Below are 23,876 nucleotides of genomic sequence, written 5' to 3'. Positions count from 1 at the left end.
AAAATGGAAACTTCCAATACTTGTTTTTAGTTTTTATTGTACCTTACTAATTGCTGGTTTTTAACTAACACTTAAAATAAACCACAAAGTACATATAATAACTTCACTGTGTTCATTGCACTTAAATAACAAACTTAACTTTAAAATTATGGAAGAAATGTTCGTGCCTCGTGCCTTATGCATCGTCTCTCTTCAACACTTTCCATCTTGAATAACAAATGAAATCCAAATTTCGTAAAAACAGTGTTTCCAGTTCTTAGAAAATATTACTACATAATATAAGACTTAACATGCCGCCCGCCAAAAAAGGGCTAGTGACCTTTTTTTTAAAAAAGAAAAGAAAACAAACTTTACATAACAACAAATAAAATAGACTAAAACAGGAAATAAATATACTTTAACATGAATGGCATTACGATTCATCATTATTTGGTAAAACACAAAGTCCTCTAATTGAGCGTTTATATAAACCATTGGAAGTTTTAACAGTAGCCACTCGAACCAAACCGTCAGGTCCAGAATGCACTTCAGTGATGACTCCCAATTTCCATGATAGAGGAGGTAGCTTATCTTCTTTGAGAACCACCAATTGACCTGGTTGTATGTTGGCACAGCTTCTCTTTCACTTATTTCTTCCTTGTAGTTGTGACAAATATTCCACGTACCATCTTCTCCAAAACTGTTGAAATTGTTGTTGGATCCTTTGCCATCTTTGAATTGAACTAATCTTCTCCTGATGTAAGTCACGTTCTGGTAGTGCTGTCAATGGTTGACCAATAAGAAAATGACCAGGAGTTAATGCTACTGGATCATTAGGATCATTGGATAATGCTACAAGAGGTCTCGAATTTAAGCAAGCTTCTATTTGTGTGGTTAAAGTTGTTAATTCTTCAAACGTGAGATATGACATTCCCATGACTCTCCTTAAGTGGTATTTAAAGGACTTAACTGCAGCCTCCCAAAGACCACCGAAGTTGGGCGAATATGGCGGAATAAAATGCCATTGGATTCCTTCAGTAGTTGCAAAATTCTTAATCCTTTCTTGATGGTCAGCTGTATGCAACAACTTCGCGACTTCTTGAAGTTCCTTGTTGGCACCAATGAACGTAGTTCCATTGTCACTATAGATATGCTTGCATTTACCTCGACGAGATATGAATCTTCTCAAAGCAGCTAAAAATGCCTGACTAGTAAGATCACTCACAACTTCGAGATGGATAGCCTTTGTTGCTAAGCACACAAACACTGCAATATAGCACTTCACTTTTGTTTTTGACTTTCTGGTACCAGTTTTGATGTAAATAGGACCGGCAAAGTCAATTCCAGAATTTGTGAAAGGTCTTGTTAGTTCTACTCTATGTTTTGGTAGTTGTCCCATTAATTGTTCTGGTCCAGACGCCTTTAATCTTTGACATGTAATACACCTTCTAATAACTTTCTTGATGGCATTTTTACCATTAGGTATCCAATACCTTTGCCTTAGTGATGCTAGCATTAACTGACATCCGGAATGTAGCAATCGCCTGTGTTCATGTTCTAAAATTAGACTTGTTATGTGATGATCTGGTGGTAGAATAATTTGATGTTTAGCGTCAAATTCAAGTTCAGACATCTTTAATCTTCCACCAACTCTTAGTAATTGTTGATCACATATGAAAGGATTGAGAGACAAGAGTTTGCTCTTATTGCTAACTCTTCCACTTTCTTTAAGATCAGCCATTTCCTTAGCATAAACTGAATTTTGAACTTCTCGTATTAGTCTGATTAAAACTTCTTCAATTTCTTCCAAAGTAAGAGCGTCCACATTTCTTCTTGATGCTTCTACTTTAGCATTCTTGGAAAACCGCATACAATAAGCCAAGACTCTCTGAAGTTTGTTCAAAGTAGAGAATCTTTCGATCATACTATTATCTTGAGTTGTCACTAAGTAACTTGATTTTAATTTCTTCTGTTCAGGAATCTCTCTGAGTAGGGCAGGCTCCGTCTTAGGCCAATCAAGTGAAGAACACTGTAACCATTGAGGACCGTTCCACCACAAACTATTGTGTATTAACTTGTCAGGACTTGTTCCTCTTGATATAATATCCGCAGGATTGTCACTTGAAGCGACGTGTCTCCATTCTCCTCCCACTTCTTGTACCTCAGCGACTCGATTGCCAACAAATGTTTTCCATCTATTTGGACTTGCCCTTAACCATGCTAAGACCACCATAGAATCTGTCCACATATACACCTGGGATATTCGTTGTTTTAATGCCTTAGTTACCTTTTTGACAAGTTTTGCTGATAACACTGTCGCACATAACTCTAAGCGAGGCAGGGAAATCTTCTTTATGGGAGCCACTTTGGACTTAGCACATAATAGCTTCGAAGTAACTTGACCATCTTTGTTGACGGATCTTAAATACACACATGTCCCATAAGCCTTTTCTGAAGCGTCTGAGAAAGCGTGAACTTGAATGTCTATCAAGGGACCTGACAGAAGAACCATTCTGTCTACACTGATATCTGATAATGAAGGAATGAATTCAAGTACTGTCTTGCATCTTTGCTGTAGTTCTTTAGGAAGTGTTTCATCCCACTCCAATCCTGCTTGCCACAGATCTTGAAGAATTATCTTACATACGATTGTTATTGGACTAACAATTCCCAACGGATCAAAGATTGAAGCAATAATACCCAACATCTTGCAATTTGTTAAATTATTATTCGACCTTTGATTTAGAGTGAATCCATTCATCACTTGAAGTTGATCAGTTGCTGGATGCCAAAGTAATCCTAATGTTTTGACTTGACCCTTATCGTCTAAGCGTAATGGAAGTTGTGTTTCTCTCAATTCTTCAGAGATGGATTCCAATAATTCAGTACTGTTGGAACACCACTTTCTTAGCAAAAAACCACCCTTTTGTAGCATTTGTATTAATTCGTCCTTTATCTTTAAAGCTTCCTCTACACTTTCAACCCCTGAAATACAATCGTCAATATAGAAATCATTCTTGAGAATTTGTGCTGCCTTCGGATATTCACAAGCTTCTTCTGCACTTAATTGCTGGAGACACCGAGTAGCAAGGAAAGGCTCTGAGGCTGTTCCGTATGTGACAGTCTTTAATTCATATACCTTAATGGGTTCTTCTTCTGATCTTCTCCATAAGATCTTCTGAAATTTACAGTCACGCTCATCAATCAAAATCTGTCGATACATCTTCTCTATATCTGCAGTAAAAGCTATAGGGTAGGTGCGAAATCTTAATATAATTGACTGCAAATCGTCTTGCACAGTTGGACCAACTTTGAGAACATCGTTCAGTGAAATGCCACTAGTTGAGCATGCGGATGCATCAAATACTACTCTAGTCTTCGTAGTAGTACTAGCTTCCTTAATAACTGGATGATGAGGCAAGTAATATCCTTGAGTAATATTAGAGCTGCCTTCCACTTCCTTCATATGTTCCAAAGCTTCATACTCTTCAAGGAATGTCACATAATCTGTGCGTAACTTGGGGCATCTATATAACCGTTTTTCTAGTTGTTGTAAACGCTGAACAGCTGTCTTATAAGAATCACCTAACTGGGTCACTTCTTGTTTGAATGGCAATCTCACTATAAAGCGTCCTGTTGAATGTCTTCTAGTGTTTGCGATAAAATGTTCTTCGCACTCCTTTTCTTCTTTGGATAGAGGAGTTTCTTGAATATCTTCTATTTTCCAAAACTTCTGCAGCTGATGGCTTAAATCATCGTTGTTGTGCAAAAAGAATGTTCGATGTTCTGGCGTGAAGTTGTTGTGCTTTGGCATCTGATATTGTCCTGAAACTATCCATCCTAACTCTGTATTTTGGAGAACTGGAAATGCTCCTGGACGAACCTGTTGTCCTGCTTTGAGTAGACTAAAGAAAATTCCGGCACCTAACAACAAATCAATCTTACCAGACTTGTTGAAATTAGGATCCGCTAACTGTAAATTCGGTGGAAAGTTCCATTCTTTAATGTCAATATCAGCATCAGGTAAATTTCCCGCTATTTTGGGCAATACAAAACACTCAACATCTACACTAAAATCACTTACAGCAGAGAATACTTGTAACTTACTTCCGTATTTAACGTTGCAACTTACATTATTAATACCTTGTACAGGAACATTGATAGGAAATTTCTTTAATTTTAACCTTTGAATGAGAGATTCTGTTGCAAAATGAGATTGGGAACAACTATCAAGCAAAGCCCTAACCATATGTAATTTACCATTGCAATCTTTAACTTGAACAACTGCAGTTGAAAGTAAAACACGCACATTACTTTTAGGCTTCACAGAGCAATAAGTACTAGTATTAATAACTTCCTGTCCTTGAGACATTGACTTTTCCCCTACAGGTTCCGTAACAGAATCATTTTCAACACTTGCAGCATGATTAGGCTGTGATTTCTTAAAATCACTATGCAATAACGTGTGATGCTTGAGATTACATATTTTGCATGCACTTAGCGAGCAATCTTTCGCTACATGGTTGACAACTTTCAAACAATTAAAACAAAGTTTGTTCTGTTTCGCAAAACTTAATCTTTTGGATACACTTAATTTCTGAAACTCATTACACTTGTGTAACGCATGACTTTGTTGACAAAACGAACACAAAACATGAGTACTGACATAAGATTGTCTAGCATTTTTTACATCCTTAACAACATTAGATTTACTGACATGCGACTTTGATTGTGTAGACTTTACCAATTCTAAGGCCTGGCATTTATTTTCTAAAAAGACATGAAGTTCTTCTAAACTAGCAAACTGTTCCCTATTTGTTTGATTTTCAAAGTCTTTACGTGTTTGTTCATCTAGCTTTTCCAAAACTAGCTGCGATAACAATATATCCTCCAAAGGAGTATCTAACTGTAACGCCTTAAGTGCATTTACGTTACTTATAGTTTGATTTAATAATGTCCTTAAGTCCGCCACTGAATCTTTACTGACAGTCGGTAATGAAAACAATGCCTTTACATGAACAGTTGCTATTAGCTTTGGATTATTATACCTTTTGCATATCATTTCCCAAGCAAGTTTGAAATTTTCACCTGTCACTGGTATATTCTCAACTAATTTGCTTGCTTCACCTGATAATGAGGACAACAAATAATGAAATCTTTGAATATCATCTAAACTCTGATTGTTTACAACCAAACTACTGAAAGTATCATGAAAATGTCTGAAATCTATAACTTGACCTTTAAATGTTGGTAGCTTTATGACTGGTAATTTTAGACACCCTGTATTTGCGGTTGAATCACCTGACGAACTTGTATTGCTACTACTAGCCTTCTCAGCTGTTTCAACAATTGACGTCATTTTTGCAAGAGTGTCGTAGTAAGTAGCTTCAAACAACTCTCTATCTTGTGTATATTCATTGTTTTCGTCCTTTAATTCAAGCTGTTTTTGCACTTCATCATATTCTTTGAATATATTAGGTAAACGTGCACACCTAACTTTAATCTGCATTACATCACCGTCTGCTCCAAATTGTTCAACAAATGTTTTCATTCTTGTAAGGGATGCTTTAGCTAGGCCTCTTGCCTTTATAAGAGAATTAGTATTTGAATCCATTGCTTGTGATGTATCTACCTGAAGTCCTTATAACAACAGACCTTTACACACGTAAAAGAAACAAAAAAATATACTTAGCTACGTGACTGCTACATTGCGCCTTTGTTTTTCTTCAGATTGCAATGCACAGCTGAATGCGTAGGCGCGTACGTGATAAGTCCACTAGGTCAATTTTGCTTCTGATTCGTAACACTCACTGTCTTTACACACACATAGTCAATATGAATGTTTGAATGATTCACTTATTCTTTTTCTTGGCACAACACTTCCTCCATCCGGCCCGGAGGACCAAAAAACTGTTTATGATTATGTTCTTAAATGTGCGCCATTTACTTTACTGGTAATGGACTGTCTTCTAAAAATGGAAACTTCCAATACTTGTTTTTAGTTTTTATTGTACCTTACTAATTGCTGGTTTTTAACTAACACTTAAAATAAACCACAAAGTACATATAATAACTTCACTGTGTTCATTGCACTTAAATAACAAACTTAACTTTAAAATTATGGAAGAAATGTTCGTGCCTCGTGCCTTATGCATCGTCTCTCTTCAACACTTTCCATCTTGAATAACAAATGAAATCCAAATTTCGTAAAAACAGTGTTTCCAGTTCTTAGAAAATATTACTACATAATATAAGACTTAACAGGGGCAGAGAAACACTGCTGGAGATCAATGGTGGATTTAGAACTTGAAAACTGCGGGGGGGGGGTACAGCCAGAACCCAGACTATAATAGATATATCATAAGTTTACTATAAACTTTCAAAAATATATAAATAATAGTTTCAATTATATTTGTCAATCAAAAAACTAGGGGCCTAGGTCCCCCTGGCCCCGGCCTAGATCCAGCACTGCTGGAGATTGTCAGTATCAAAAAAAAAAAAAAAAAAAACTGCCACTAAGGGTTAGGGTTGCCAGATTTCTAAAATCAAAAAGCAGTATCCTTTACACATTTACTACTAAAATGTTCCGCTATTGTCTATATTTAAGATTATTTACAGTAATCTATTGACAACGGGTGCAGCCACATAGGCAAATGGAGGCCAAACCCCTCAAAAGATATCGTGTTTGGAGTTCGTCTGTTGTGAGTTTATTCATTCTTGATAAATTATTTTGAATTATTTCTTACAGATAACTTATCTATTATTAAAGTGAAATGTATAATATTGAATTATGTAAATAAATAAATATTTGTTTGAAAATAAAAAAAAAACTTATCTATTATGATGTATTATGTTCAGTGTGTAAATACTTTTTCAATATTTACATATGTATGCTGACTGTAAAATCCGTGGCAAGTGCCACATTAAAAATGTTAGTAAAAAGTCCAGATTTTTACTTCAGAACTGGTGGCACATAGGCTCACGCGCATTCTTCTGGCGATTATTTGAACTACTTCCACAGTGAATACTAGACAGCCCATTTTTAACCGAGCAGTGTTAGGCACATAGCCTACATTTTGACATTAAACCTAAATTTTCCATTTTTGGTACTTAGTACGGATGTTATATTCAGTCTACATATATGTACACTCATGTCCAAAATTATTGTCACATATCTATAAACATGTTGTTGTAGGAATATAATTTGATAACGAATTCGCCCGGTATTTCTTATAATGTTAGTACGTGTATAATAGGTAAAGATATATATATATATATGGCAAATTTCATGTCAAAAGAGCAGTAAATAAGAACAATAAAACAAAAATAAAACTTTCTTGTCCATTTAGAAACATTTTGTTTTACTCATTCTAATTTTCGTATTTATAATTCTTTTTCTATGAAATTTATCACAAATATACATTTCCGAATTATACACATAGTATCAGTATTAAAAGTACCCTGCAAAATCAAATTGCAAGGAGACATTTATAGATATGCGACAATGATTTTGGACATGAGTGTACATTAGGATAGAGCGATGAGAAATTATTTTAGAAGCGTTAGAAATTAGGTGAAGAAGAATAGAGGAAATTTGCTTGATGGAAGGAAAAGGCAAAGAAGAAATATTAGCCAAAATTAGTAAAAGAAAAATAATACTAGAAATAGATAAATAAGAGAAAAAGAAAAGTGGTTGGGGCTAGAGAAAACGAAATCTTTCCAAGTTTCGCAAAGTGTTAACAGAACTAAATAACAAAGATATCCTGTATGTTATACTGCACTTGTCAACTCCAGAGCATTTTTGATTGCATAACCAAGTAGGCTATATAATTAGTAAAAAAAAAACAATTATTTGTGAAGAGTTGAGTTGATTTTAACGTCCGTTTTAACAGCGAGGCTATATGAGACGGGACCTACTGATTAATGTGGAATCCGATCCACATCAGCCCTCACCAGGAATATTATTTGTGAAGAATACAATAGCCTATTATTAGATATTTCAATATGATAGATGATATGATAGAAGGTAAGAAAGAAGGAAGAGAATATTCAAGATGATAAATTTTACGTCAAAACGAAGAGATTGTCAGAGGAAAGTGATGCATCGAACCTTAAAAGTAACCTGCAAGTAATGGGAGACAAAAAAAAAAAAAAAAAAAAACTCGATATTTTACGAAATCTTTCAGTTTATCGACGCATGATTATATCCTCTACGGAAACGATGATTATATCCTAACGATTCCTTCACAAACTTACTTGGGCAGGATTTTAGCAAGGACCGCACCCACCAGAAGTAAGCGCTGTACCACAAAGCCACCGTGCCCCCTCGATAATTTACGATAGTTTTAAACAATCGATTTTGTAAGATAGTTTTTTAATAGTCGATATTTTGTAGATATCGATTTTCAAACATTTGAAAGTTCGATTCTAACCTATAAGATTTTGAGGTGGACAATATACCTAGATCATATCTGGAAGTTTTCTCGGTATTTCCTTACTCCATCAACACATTCATGTTTACTTGTAATCTTTTATAAGTGTAAAATATATTAATGGGGAGTTAAACTAATATATGTGTATACAAAACTTCCCCCTATATTCATATAAAGTGTGTATATACTACTGTATACAAACACGTCTTTTTTAGTGTATGTTCCTTATAAAAGCATTACTATTACGATTATTTTTTACTCTTTATTATAAGATGTTTTTACTCCAATCCACACTGAGAAAAATCCGTTCTCCGGACAGCGATATATTGTACAAATATACGCTATCCTCTTGCTTACTATAGAAATCGGTACGGAGTATACTTTATCCGTATGCTACATAGGCACTACCCTTAGATGCTACATCATGCCGTTGCAGGATGTCTGACATCTGACAGTTTTCCGTATATCACATGCGTATACTTATGTTACATTCCTCAGCTATATGTTATGTACGTCCATTTGTATGTGAGATCCTGACCGCCTATATTGTTCCATACAGAAAGTATGTATAGATGGAACGCATACGGAAAGTATCATAAAACACGCATTTTCAGTTATACCTCTGCTGTACGTTAAGTCCAAAAACTACAGGAATTACTCATGTAACCTACCTTTTTAAGTACACCACCTACATTTTTTTCTCAGTGCAGTTCTTAAAGTCAACCATAGTTTCACATTGTGAAATAAAACCAAATCACGAAGATCTCCAGGATGTTATACTGCATGTGCCAACTCTAGAGCAATTTTGGTTGCATAACAAAATAGAATATATAGTATCTATTTGTCTATCTACATAAGTAAAAATGAAAGTAACTATGTTTGTGACTTAATAATTCTTAAACCACCTGACAGATCTCGTTCAAATTTTCAACATAGATGAGGTTTAGGCCTGAGATGGTTTCTATCATTTCACTTTGACCGTGCAACTTAGGGGAGGGAGAGGAAGGATATATTTAAAAATGATCGAAAATGGCCGATATTAGTGTCGAATCCATAGTTTTCGGAGTCACTGAAACGAACAGGGACACTTCAATACCTTTTAAATCTAAATTCAACCCTCCTAAGGGGGATGGTCACATTCAAAAATAATTGAAAATGACCGATATTAGTGTCGAATTCATAGTTTTTTTGGGGTTCTTAAGTTGATTGTTGACAGTTTTAATGACCATTATATCCAAAATAAAACTATTCTCCCCGTGCGAAGAACGGACATTCTGCTAGTTTTATACAAAAACGATAGACTAACATAAGCTACAATGAAAATTACGTTAAAATTGTATTGTCGTCGGGTTTCCATATCTGTAAAAGGCTTTAGAACTCTATTTAGGAAGGAAATATATGAAATTTGTTCTAACAACAAACAAACAGAATGCTTGACCTAATAAAAATCGTTGTGAAAATGAACCGGACAAAAAGACGTTATAAACATCACAAATTATGCATTCCTCCCTACAAACAATGTCTAAGAAATGTCTATTTAAAAAAAGAAACGAATAATGATTTTTTAAATTATCTTTTTAAGACTGACATTGCGTTACTGTTTATATTTTCTTTAGGAGTTACCGTGAAACACCACGAGATATTAGTATTAGTACAATTTGCATAATACACATACCTAATTAAAACGATGACTCAACCCGTTGCTTTAACGCTTGTTTTCATCACTAATTCATAAAAAAACTAAATTTATGGATACTTGAGCTGTCTTCTAATAACATACTAGGTCACACAGGAAAGAAACGCTCATGCCACACAGGCGTAAATTACGTATAACGTAGTAATATGTAACATTTTTGAGTATAAAAGCGGCTTTTTCCGTATGTACGGTGTCGCTAAGAATTAACATGATGTTTAAATTTTGTCAGTTCAAAGGCCATTTTAAAATAATGCAATGAAAGCTTTGTTTTACGTCCCACGATTGTGCCGGCTAGGCTAAAGGAGACGGTAATGAGAGATATGAATGAAATGGTCGAATGCCCCCGAGAAAACCCACCCACACTGTGTTTAACGACCACAAAGCTCATTTGGCGCTACCTGTGATCGAACCATAGGCCCTATGCAACAGCGTGAGTACCCTACCACTGAGCCATGCGATCAGTATGATTTCCTCTCTCTCTCTCTCTCTCTCTCTCTCTCTCTCTCTCTCTCTCTCTCTATATATATATATATATATATATATATATATATATATATATATGATTTTTCCATTATATATAGATAGAGGCTTCCACAAATCCTCGGGATATCTGCATCAATATTTTTTTTACTGATTTCAAAACAACAACAAAAGTAGGCTTTAAGTTTGACTTGTATATATGTATGTATGTTCGCGATTAAATCGAGAACCATTGGTTATATATGATACAGTGTTCGCTAATCAAATAAGCTAGTCCCAGGTAAGGTTCTTACATATAAGAGTATTTGAAAAAATAGTATATTAGTTAATTAACTAACTAAATTAAAAGATCAAACAATTCCTGCAAACCTGACGAAAAAATCTTATCCTAAAATATGTGGCAACCAAATAATCAACAAAGTAAGGTGGGTTGCATATAAGCAAGGGATTTGAGAAATATCTTTGTAGCAAGCTTTCTGCAAATGGTTTAACACTGTTTGGTGATGGTTGTTAAAAGTCATTGGCAATGTTACGACTAGCTTACATACCGGTATTTGCTCAACGTTTGATAGAATATCATTCATTTTAAATGTGATTTGCCTCCCATTACGGTTAGCATCTTGGACATGGAAACTTCCAGAGAGAATGAGCCATCTTTTGGGCTGTACCTTTTGATAGCGTACCTCGCTCATAAGCAGTACAAAGTTTTTTTTTTTTTTTTTTTAAACGGTCCTGTGCTCCATTTGAGCATTTATAGAAATGAAATTGTAAAATGTGTAACTCAATTTTGCGGGAAAGTCTATTATCATCATGCTGCAGTACCTTACGTCTCATGAGAATTAAAATAATTTAAGCATGTCTTCTCTAGCTTCAACTGTCAGCTGTCAAATGATATTAAGTTGGACCTGCTGTGAATCATATACCTTTGTGATTTGGTACACTTATACCACCTCGTACGCAAAATACTCGCTATTTTATTGATTATGTGATATTGTGATTCTGTTTTCACTAATGTAATGAGATGTTCTCAAGAAAGTTGTTACCTACTGTAAAAAAACATATCAATACTTTTGATAATTAATTATTACACATTTGAGGAGCCTTGTATCAAAATCCGCCACATCTATTTCGCTTAGTTTCGAGTAATCTCACAAAACGTGCAGTGAAGCTCCAAATACAGACTCCCATATTTGAACTAGTTTCTTTAGTATGAAATATTAAGCTTTTGAACAAAATTCTGTTTCCATGGAATTCCTTTAGATCAAACATATAACAAGCGATCAGTCAGAAAATAAATTTGTAATTAAATTGCCAAACATTAATGTAAAATCATTTACCCTTCGTTTTGTGAGTTGATGTACATTTCCTTAGATTAAATTACAAAATTTGTTGATTTCTTTTACCAGTCTACAGTAAATTAATAAGAAAGTATGATATTTTTATTGATAAAAATGTAATTTTACACCATTTCATATTAATAATTTTAATTTATAGGTGTAAATTGATTTACGTAAACGAGTGGCAAACAGATTGCCAACGTTTTTTTTTTTTTCGTAAATTTACCTAGGATTTTTTTTACAGTGTATTACTCAATTTCGGTTTTAAAAAGTGGATTTGGCGGCTTTTGATTCTAAGGGCCTCATTTATTCACGCATATTTCGTAGGGAGGCCCATTTTATAGGAAGTTAGTTAGTATCCTATCTATAGAAAATAATCTAAGTATCTAACCAAGTTACTGGGTTAAAGAAAATCTAAAAAAAAATTAAAAAACTTAAGAGGCCTCATCCCGGCGAAATTAAAATATCGCTAATTTTACAGTAATTATGTGATATCTTAAAATAGATAAAAAGATAATTGAAATGTGGATCAATAGCGCCCTAGACAATATTATTTTGCGTGAGGTACCGCTATCACAAGTCAGCTAGTGGCTCTCCGTTTTCAGCCGTTCAGAAACGCGAAAATAAATGCCGATTTTCAAAATTACTCGAAATCGAAAGTAGATAAGTGAGTCGTGATAACGGTATCTCATGTAAAATACTATTGTTTATCGAGCTCTTGTTCCACATTTCGATTTTTCTTTTATCTATTTGAAGATATCACATAATTACTGTAAAATTAGCGTTATTTTAATTTCGCTGGCATGAAACCTCTTAAAAGAAAAATAACTGACTTGAGAAACGCACTCAAAAACAGAAAATTAAAAAAAATATATTTCAACCGTCTTTAAAAACAAGCACTAAAAGGCAGAAAACAATAATAATTATAATAAAGCGCTTAAAAGTACAAATTAATTTATTACTATTATCTATAAAAAATGAAGTCGTGTCAAGTTAAACGTATTAATAACTCATAAAATTATCATCGAAATAATTAAAGATCTCAATTCCAAAAGAGCCTAAGTCAAAAAAGTAAGTTTTTCAGGAGACGAATATTTTGTGTGTGTTTCGATCATTCTATTTCAGTAAAAGAAAACTAATCTACATAAAACAAACTTGTAATTCCCTACTTTTCGTAAAATAACTGTGAAATAATCATCCATAGCAAGAGTTTTATAAGAGTTTTTAGGCATGAGTCAGAAAATAACTTCAGAGAATACCGCTGGCTAAGGACATTTTGGAAAACAACGTTTTTTTCTTTTGCCTACAATTAATTTGACTTATGGAGTTTCGGCATGAAACGCTGTTCGATATACGGAGATGCTGAAATAGAACTTAATAGAACCAATATTTCAAAATTGACAAAAATTGACTTAGGGTCTTTTGGAATCCACCCCTTCAATTTTATATTACGCATTAGTTTGTTCGGCTTAGCATGACTTAAATTGTATTTATAGATAACAATAATAAATTATTTTGTGCTATTAAAGCGCTTTATTATTGTTGTTTTCTGCCTTTTAGGGCTTTTTTTTTTTTTAAAAAAAAAAAAGTCGATTCATATATATTTTTAAAGTTTTTATTCCAGATTTTGTCGAAAGCTGCGGATGAGAATTTACCAAGGATGCCCTTTTGTCCACTTTAATGTGGTCCATCGACTCGTATGTCTTATTAGGATTAGGATTAGAAATTAGATTTCTGGGCTGGGTTTTCCGCATCTATGACCATGCAAGCCGGTCACACATATCGTCCCCAGAAAGCAGAAAGATGCTAAGCGTCACTTTAATTGATCTCCAACTAAGTGCATATCTGCCAACCCCTGTTTAATATTGTGCAGAAAGGAGACAAAGTGACAGAAGACAATAAGAGAGGTCCGCAGCAGTGGAAACTGAATTCTAGAGGAAAGAAAGAATCGGAATTAATTAGTATTTCATTCGTTTTTATGCTCTCCTGAGAAATTTGCATTTTGGCGCTTAGCACCTTTCTGCTTTCTGGGGGCGATATGAGGGATGACGTCCCTTGGCGATGACACAGATTGGGGAACTCGAGAGGAATAAACAAATGGGGGAAGGAAGCGTGCCTGGGACCATTAAGGTATAGATACCATCCCAGCATTTATCTAATGTCAATGAGAAAAACGTGGGAAAATACCTCCACTCAGAATGGTTGGCCTGAAAAAGCTGTTACATCTTTTCGAGCGAGTGTTCCTCACATGGAATCGAACACTGGACCACTCGCATCAAAGGAGAGAGAGTTAGCCACTACATTATGCGGGACCAAATATATGTCTTATTTTTAGGACAATATTCTAATCAAACTAAAATGAAGTTTAAGAGTTAATTCATAAGGTGGGGCTCCATATCTCGTTAACTGTACTAGATACAGCTCACAGATGACGAGAAGAACCCTTAAACAGGGGTAGCGGGGAAAGGTCAACGACACGGTCAAGTCCATTTTCGGTTTTTGAGGTGTGGTCTATACTTAGATGTCGTCTGCTACTCCGGGTAGTTATCTATGTGCTACTTCGTGGTGTCATTTGAAACGCCCGTGCGAAAAGTGGGCGAGCCCATACCTACGTCATACTACTTCTGCTAGGGTTCTTCTCCTCGTCTGTGAGCTGTACTGTGTCATCTTGCTCTAGTGTTGTAAGGAAAAGCTTGACTAGAATATACTTCAGCGTCAGTATCAGTTTCCTTTTTATGGGTGGCGTGATCATCATACGAAATCAATGTTTAGGTTTACAGAAAACTCAGAAACTACGCATGAGGATTTACATTCGCCTATGTAGATAATGTTGTTCAACTCAATATGATCAACCGATGTGTACATATCTCAATTTTAGCCACTTTTGTTTCCGTTAAACGTTAATGATTTTAAAAATTTTATTAAAGTGAGAATCTTGCAATAACAAAAATATAATTAAATGCATAATTTGATATGTTTGAATAATTTATACTAGCACGTTCTTCGCACGGGGGAATACTTTTCATTTTGGTCATAAAGGACTCCAAAACTGTCACCAACCAACCTAGGGACAGCAAAAACTATGAATTTGACACTAATATAGGTCATTTTCAATTATTTTAACATGTCACCATTCCTCCTTAGGAGTACCTACTAATGGGGGCTGAATTTGGATTTAAACTGCATCGGAAGTGTCACTGTTCATCTCCGTGACCCCGAAAACTATGAAATCGACACTAACATCGGTCGTTTTCGATCATTTATATATACAATATCCCTTCTTCCGTTCCTTAAGTCGCACCGTCAAATAAATATATAAAAACCATCCCAAACCCGAACCAAATCAATGTTGAAAATTTAATGGAGATCTGTCGGGTCGAGTCACAAACATACTCATTTTCATTATATATATATATATATATATATATATATATATATATATATATATATATATATATATATATATAGAGAGAGAGAGAGAGAGAGAGAGAGAGAGAGAAATAAATAATGATATATGTATATTTTTGATATTGAACAATGATATACCTATCAGAATCTATCAAGGCCATCGGCTTTTGAACATAACCATACAATGATGATCAGATTTCTTCAATTATTTCGCAAATAACAATCAAAGTTTGCCGAAGACGTAATTCGCTTAATTAACATTCAGCTTCTTAACTGCATCCACCCATTGGATAAAGGCGCTTTGTATTGTTGTTTCGGTTGCGCATTTTCCTGCATGTAACAATCGTATAAGGAGTTGCACAGTGTGAGAATATTCAACATGGACGGAAGACTTCTACAGTTGTGTGACGTACGATAATTTTTATGAGCATGTACAGAATTTATCAGCAATAACGAGTAATATGTTATGCTTTGTAATTATACACAGATTACGAAACGTACATACTTCATGGTTTACTCGTGGTAAGTTGTGTTGCAGGATTGGTCCCAGGTCGTATGAACTTCAGGTTGATCAGGGGCGAATCACGGAGGGGGGGCATCAGTTCCGGAAGCCCCCGAAATTTCCTAACTAAACATACATTTGTACATTTTCTTAATAAAACTATATTTGTTTAAAGTGAAATAATTGAAAAATGAAATGAAATGAAATCTTTGAATTTTACGCCCCACGGTTATGCCGGTTAGGCTAAAGGAGACGGTGATTATGAGTAATGAATGAAATGGTGGAATGAAGAAAGTAGGAGGAAACAGGAGAACCCCGAAAAAATTCACGCACACGGTGTTTGTCCACTACTAAGTTTATTTGGCGCAAGCTGGGATCGAACTCGGGACCGCAAGCACCAGAGGTGAACGCTCTACCACTGAGCCACCGCGGCCCCAGAAATAATTGATATAGCATAAAAATTTGCTGTTACATTTCATCTGTACTCTTTCTCTTATAAGGGGCCGCCGTGTCCCTGGTGCACGGAGTCCTCGGTTCGATCCCAGCTCGCGCCAAATGAACTTTGTGGTGGACAAATACCGTGTGCGTGGGTTTTCTTGGGGTTCTCCCGTTTCTTCCCTCTTTCTTCATTTCACGATTTCCTTCATTTCTCATCGTCACTGTCTCCTTTAGCCTAGCCGACATAAACATGGAAGATAAAACATGAAAATTTTATTTAATTTCTTTCTCTTTTAATAAGAATCTAGTTTTATCATTTTTTTCTTAAAAAAAATAGGTGGAAGTATTTTACAATTACTTACTGTCTTTTTTTGGTGCAGAATAATACTTATTCAATACTATGTAAACGTAGTGGCTTGTAGTATTGGATCTCCCAACAAAAAATTCTGGGAGCGCGTCTCGTTGTGATCCTGAATTTTCTCGAGGTTCTCGCTTTTACTTCCAATTTATCGCTCAATGAGCCAGTGGCGGATGTTACCCAGGGCTGGGGAGGGGCCTAGACCTCCCCAGTTTTTAGGGTGACAAAAATAATATAAGCTATTATTTATATCGTTTTGAAAGTTTATACTATACTCTTTATATACCTATCATTGTCATGGTTCTGGTTGCACTCCCTCCCCCAGTTTTTACCTCCTAGATCCGCCACTGCAATCAACTTCCCCTTTTCTTTTTCTTCTTCCTTTCTTTTTCTTTCTTTCTTCTTTGATTTGCATCCATATCATTTAGGCAAAATCGCAGTATAGTACATTTGCTATTCGCAGTACTCTCCGTTCACAGTAGATTTTCTGACATTTTGGCCGTTTTTTATAAGATGACCGTTTTCTTTTTTTAAACGAAGAATTAAATAGCAAACAAAATCTTTGAACTCCCATTGTTGTACCCTGTAAGCTAAAGGAAACGGACGATTAATGAGAAATGAATGATTAAAAGGGAATATTTTATAGATTAAGAATGCGCAGTAAACGAGAGAACCCGGAAGACACGCAGAAGAAACTCTACGTTGTTTGCCAAACTTTCACTTAGGCTGTGCTCGAACTAGAGATTTCTTTCACTAAAGGTAAGTGCTATACCATAGAGCCACCATATTCCGGTTTAAAAAAAAAGGTAAAGAAAAAATGAAATGAAATCTTTGAGTTTTACGTCCCACGGTTATGCCGGTTAGGCTAAAGGAGACAGTGAAGATGAGAAATGAATGAAATGGTGGAATGAAGAAAGTGGGAGGAAACAGGAGAACCCCGAGAAAACCCGCGCACACGGTGTTTGCCCACCACAAAGTTCACGTGGTGGGGGCTGGGATCGAACATGGGAACCCAAGCACCAGAGGTGAACCGACTACTGGAACAAAATTGGAGTAATCAGTTCAGTCTGAAAGTCTTGATTTTAAGCTAAAAATATTGAATTTACTGTATTGTAATATGACAGAAATTAATTGGTAAAAGGGAAAATATATTTAATTAACTATGAGCTCAATAATTTGTAAATTATTGGGGACTGAAAAATCTTTCCCATACTTTAATACTTGTGTATTTGTAAATTATTTATATTTTAAATAAAATAAAATTCAACTCCTAGACTGGTGCTGGTAGGTTATTCATATATCTTTAGATCAATTAAGGAAATCATGTGGCAACTTAAAATTATTGTGTAGACAGAACATTGAGAATTGAGCCTGGCTGTACAGCTGGAGCTCTTGGAGTAGTGCGGAAATGATTTTGCATGCGTATTGTGGTGTACAGTGTATCAGTTATTTGACACTATCAAGTTGGATAAAGTATACTTAATTAAAAGTACAGTACTGTTTTATTCCATTCTCTTTCGTAACGTAATTGTGGTTATTATCCATTGCAAAGTTACTATCAGAACTTACGGCCAATCGGCGACATCAAATTGATGTTATCCCTTTTTACCAGTTAAATTAAGAGATAAGTGGATTAAAATGTTTAGTTTCAAAAAATGATAACATCTTATTTTAAAGCCGTTACTGTGGTATTGTTTTTCCTCTTTTTATTTTAGAAACTTTTTTTTTTTTTTTTAATATTTGTACCAGTAGTTAGGTCCATTTCTTTTTGAAGTTTAGAAGATAATTTCTTCTTTAGGAACGACATTACATTAAAAAAAGTAATTGAAGACTGTAGAAAAAAACGAATAACGCTTATTCTTTTTAAGTTGATATTTACGTAATGGCACCGTATAAAATAAGTTAATCTAAAGTCCCGATGGCTTTACAGCCGACAAAGGCATGTGGCAGACCAAATGGCTATAAGATAGGTGGTGTATGGTCAGCAAATCGGTTCGTATCTGCACTATTTCTGGCTTTCCAGACTAGATTTCGCTATATCTTAATCCAGGTAATACCCGCAATTAAATCATTGTTGTATCAACAACAAAATTATTGTATTCATTGTATCATGAAACAAAACCGCGATAATACGTACTAAAGGCATGAACAATAATCTTTCGAATATAGTGGATATTATATCTGATGGAAAATCATTAGATTGTATATATTATATTAAAATAAAAAGAATCATTAATTTCCGAAACTGATACTTTTTTTTCAAACCGAAAATTTTAAAGAGCTTTTTCCCGTCTGCAGGAGAACAGAGAGGGAGATCATGACAAAAAGGCATTACATTTGAATATTGGGATCGAGAACAACATTTGAATATTGGGATGGAGAACAAATTTTTGAACTTCTAAAGTAATTTGTATCTATTGGTTGATTTTGTTTTAACCTCCGTTTCAGCATATGAATGATACGCGGACTTTCAGCGTAACATGGAGTCCGAACTGTATGAACTTCTAATGCAGTGGCGGCTTTAGCGAGTAGGCCGGGCAGGCACGGGCCTACCCAAAACTTTGACAAATATATAAACGCTAAAAGGTACAATAAGGAGTAAATATATTTTCCACTATTTATATTAATGGTAGATAATCATTTAACAAATTGCATCAACCATTACTGTAAAAGTAATTTCCTACTGTCATTAATCAATCATCTGTATATGTATCCATAAGCAAGGGAGCGGACCTACGCAAAATTAAAATCCTAGAGCCTCCCCTGTTCAAATGGGAATTAAACCAGGGTTTCTCACGCCGAAGACACGTATAATAACACGATAACCAGTGGTTTGGATCCCATGTTAAGATGTAGGTCCACGTCTCATATAGCCTCGTTGCTGAAAGGGATGTAAAAATTCAAATCCAAACAACCAATAAGAATATGTGTTTTGAAAACTGTAATTTATGTATTTAAGAAAAAATATTAATTTATACATTAGGAAGGAAATTGATTGATTGATTTTGAGTTTAACGACCCTTTCAGTAACGAGGCTATATGAGACGGGAGCTACTGGTCAATGTGGAATCCGAACCACATGATCTTGCACCGGGAATCGCATTAAGAAGGAGAGGGGTGTTAAGGTTAGAGGAGTTAAACTGAGTTAAAAGTAGATATGACTTTCTATTGGGGACTCGCTGTGGTCGTTGGCGTGTTTCGGTAATTCAATTCTTTTGTAGGCAAGATTTGGTGGTGGGGAACGACGACATACCCTGTGTCTCTGCACTGTAAAGGATACCAGATTCAAGTTCGAGTTGCAGTTCGGAGCCTGCGTTAGTAGTAAATCATGTCCTTCATAACCCTTATGTTGTATAAGGAGAGACACATCCAAACTCAAAATTTTTTTGGTAATAAATTTTCGGGAAAATTTAAAGGACCACGTCATTCATGAACCGTAGAGCGATTAGCAACACTAGGCAAAGAAACATTAGATTTTACAAATTTACGTTCACGTCTTAATCTTAAACATAAACAAGAATTTTAGGAATGTTGTAAAAAAATTGATAAACAGATTGCGATCTTGGTCAATAATTAGTTTTTAGATCAGGGGCCACAAAATTTTTGAACGGGCCCTAAATCGAGTTTTCGTATTTTCTATGGAATAACAACATCATATTGAGTTAGGATTGGTTAAACTATATGTACTTCTCCAGATATAAGGCCTACAAAAAATTTTGATTGAAATATATTGGATCTTTTGTTAGTTTTTGATCAGGGCCACAAAATTTTTAAACGGGCCCTAAATCAAGTTCTCGTATTTCCTACGGAATGGGTTTGGCTACACTGTATGTAGTTCTCCAGATATAAGGCCTACAAGAAACTTTTTGAATGAAATATGTTGGATCTTTTGGTAAAAAAAGAGAGAAAAAATAATATAAACTAATTTGTACTTACCGCTTCAAGTTCCCATGTTTTGTCCCATTGATAAGCAACTTAGGCTTTGGTTTATCTTCTATGCGCGGCGCCATTAGAACACTATTATGCGTTGCTGTTTTTGGTGTGTTATTTACCAGTGGCGTTTCCTCCGTTATCGCATACGGCTTTTCAGGCGTTTCCAAATCAACCAACTGTATGGGGTCTTTCGTTAGTCCGGGGCACAAAGCTTTATCTTCAACCGGAAGCATGTAGGATAACATTCCTTAATAAACCGCTATCCTTGAAGTTATACTACCACACTTACATGGAAAGAAAACACTTAAAATTTTTCACACACCCACACAAAACACTTTTCTTTTTTTTCTTTTTGCCGAATTAATGTAGGCCTAATTTACTGAATTGAACACACGCACTAATTATAAAATTTTGTTCAATATTTTGATTGTTGAATATATCACATACACAATTAAATTTTGACTACTAGAAACACTGCTTTAAACACAAACAGAAAAAAACACAATTATCCCGGTAGTGTGAATCGAGTGGAAAAACAGAACACACATATATCTCACAGTACGAAAATAAGGGGAAGGAAGACTTGTGTAACTGATTCAGAAAATAATTTAGAAGAAAAATCACTGTTAGGTCATGGAAGTTATCACCTAGAAATGCAAATACAATTACACTTTCGTTTTCTTTTTGTTATTCCGTTTTTTTTTCAGACTTTTTCTTTTCTTCAAAATCACCACACAAAAATAGATTCAAAGAAATTGACTTCAGCGCCCTCGCCCCTTGAGTGGCGAAAGGTGGAAGCACGTCGACGAAATCAGCTGTTTTGTATCCCCCGTCATGTGTTCGCTTTGAGAGAGCGGTATGTCGTTCCTTTTCTTAAAAAACAAGTTGATTTTTTTTCTTTTTAAATATAACGTGGAGAAAGAATGTCACCGATATATGTAGTGTTTTCTTGTTTTGTATTCAAAGAATAACACAGTTGATTCAGACAAAACACTTCCAGCACTTTTTTCTATTATTTTTTTTCTGTTCGTTTGTTATCAGAAACAACACACACCTGGAAGACACTGCTAGCTTGATTCGATAGCCCGTGTTGTGTTGTGTATGACGAAGACACACTTGAGTAAGTGCAAAAATCTCGTCGTTTCGTTTAGGAAAGATATTGTGGTAGCTTGACCAGCACGCAACTCAGCTGTGAACGAACCGCGATGCGCCGTTCGTCGAGTGAATCTTATTTTGCTGTGCTGCTTTTCTGGCTTGCTGCCTCTCTCTCTCACACTCTGTACTTCCCCACAAGCTTCACAAACTCGCCGTTCAGTGCGCTGGTGGTAGCTATTCTCCCTTAACGTTTTTAATATTACGATTTTTTTTCTCCCCCCACTTTCTTTTATTTATGTTGGCGAAGAAAGTTCAGGCATGCAGAAGACCTTAACAGCGCGAGGAACACCCACTTTTTTTCACGTGCATTTGTTTTGTTTGTAAAAAAATATGTCGTTCGTGTTGTGCTGTGTCGTACTAGGTACTTAAACACCTTTCACGGATCCCACTCTGAGAGTATCTGAAAAAAAAAGAAGAAAAAGAAAACATTAATATGACTAGAAAAAATATCATAATTACCGTAGCATATTAAACAATCAAATACCAAAAATTGTTCTTTATCTGTCAACAGTGGCGTATTTAGGATTTTGTTTCGGGGGGCTTTCCTAACTTTCGCGGGGGGGGGACTTTGCCTGAAAATGTGAAAATTCTGAAAGATATTTCATATACTTTACTATAGTAAGTAAGATTTCGGGGAGAGGCTTAAAGCCCGGAAGCTCCCCCTCCTAAATACGCCACTGTCTGTCAACATACATAAACAATCAAAATAGATGACACCATTTTCGCTGACTAATTTTGTTTGTTTGTATTAAACAAGAAAAGAAAGGTTAGTAAATGAAAAAAAAATGAAAGCTTTCAGTTTAACGTCCCTCGCTTATGCCATTTAGACTAACGGAGACAGAAGACTGATGCAAACGAATGATGAGGGAAGAATTAGTGGAATGAGATTGTGGGAGGAAACGGAAGTACTCCGAGAAAACTCACGGACACGATGTTGTCCACCACAAACTTCTTTGACCGGTAATAGAACCAGGGACCCCACTACAGAGATCTCTACCACTGAAACACCTTGACCCCTTAGAAGAAGATTTGCATAATTTCTACAGCTATCATATTAACATATACACCATCACAGCTAAAAATAATATGTAAAAAATAGCATTAGGTCAATTCCGCGGTAAGTGACCCTACGAAGGAAAATTTTGAAGTTTCACCTTGGCCTACCTAAGTATTAAAATTATTTTTTAAGAATGCTGAATTTTTCATACATGAACAAGATGATACCAACATTGATTTGTAGATGGCTGTACAACATTGATACCAACATTGATAACATTGGTAAAATATGGCCACTTTCATGTCGCAGAATATCGTATCTACGTTTGGATTTTAACACAAAGTTTTTTCCTGCTAATTTCTGTAGGTAAGTGAAGATCGCGTATGGTATTTATTAAGGTAATGTTTGTGTTTACATCAGTGACATTGTTTTGCACATAAATTAATAATAGCATGAAAATTATAATAATTGATTTATTCAAGTAGGCTGTCGTGTAAGTCACAAGAAAACATAAATAAGTTTATGTATTTATATACATAATTAAACAAAAAAACTGTTATTCTATATTTTACACGACAGTAGGAGACATCGTGTTTTGAATAACGGTTAACTATATGAAAATTTTGTTCTTCTATTGCTGCCAGAAAACTAAAACTTCTTACATATATTAAGTAGATACCAAGCTATAAGACCAAAAGAAAATTATTATATTTTCTGTATTTATTTTAAAATATATGCTACAAATATAACGTGACGTACACGACATAAATTTGTGACTTACACGACAAGTCTAACATCATGTCTTCGTTTAATTACACTTTCAAAATCTATTGGTGGATAGAGTGGCACTAATGATTTAGAGAGATAAAAGGAAGTTAACAGACGAAACAAGAAGTTAACAGTTCTTTTATTGGAGCAAAATTTGTTAAATTCTAATTTATGTCTGTGATCGACGTCTGTTAATGCAACATAGGCCTAATCTTTCTGTTGCAGCCAATAAAATTCTTTATCTTGATGGTAATGGCGAAGAAATGTTACATACAGTTGCTCTGATTCTTTTCTCCACATCTAACAAATATTTAATAGTTCTTTTTCGGCGAAGGGTAATAATACCCTGTCTCCAGTAGAGTATTTCCATCACTTCTTCGCTGCGTTTATTCC

General features: G+C 35.1%; 1 protein-coding gene across 1 annotated transcript in view; it reads right to left on the bottom strand.

Annotated features, from left to right (window-relative positions):
• Positions 1-21,546, bottom strand: part of LOC145690015 (uncharacterized) — a 486,481-nt gene extending 464,935 nt beyond the window's left edge. The window contains exon 1 of the mRNA XM_081764495.1: positions 20,567-21,546. Within this exon, the coding sequence (XP_081620621.1) occupies positions 20,567-20,808 (242 nt within the window). The 5' untranslated portion in view covers positions 20,809-21,546. The remainder of the gene's footprint in view (positions 1-20,566) is intronic.
• Positions 21,547-23,876: the final 2,330 nt, after the last annotated feature.

This window comes from Thermobia domestica, chromosome 7 (genome assembly GCF_964235325.1).
Source record: "Thermobia domestica chromosome 7, izTheDome1.hap1.1, whole genome shotgun sequence".
NCBI classification, from domain to species: Eukaryota; Metazoa; Arthropoda; class Insecta; order Zygentoma; family Lepismatidae; genus Thermobia; species Thermobia domestica.
Note: the sequence above shows the minus strand (reverse complement) of the source record. Positions and strands in the feature narration are given on the sequence as shown.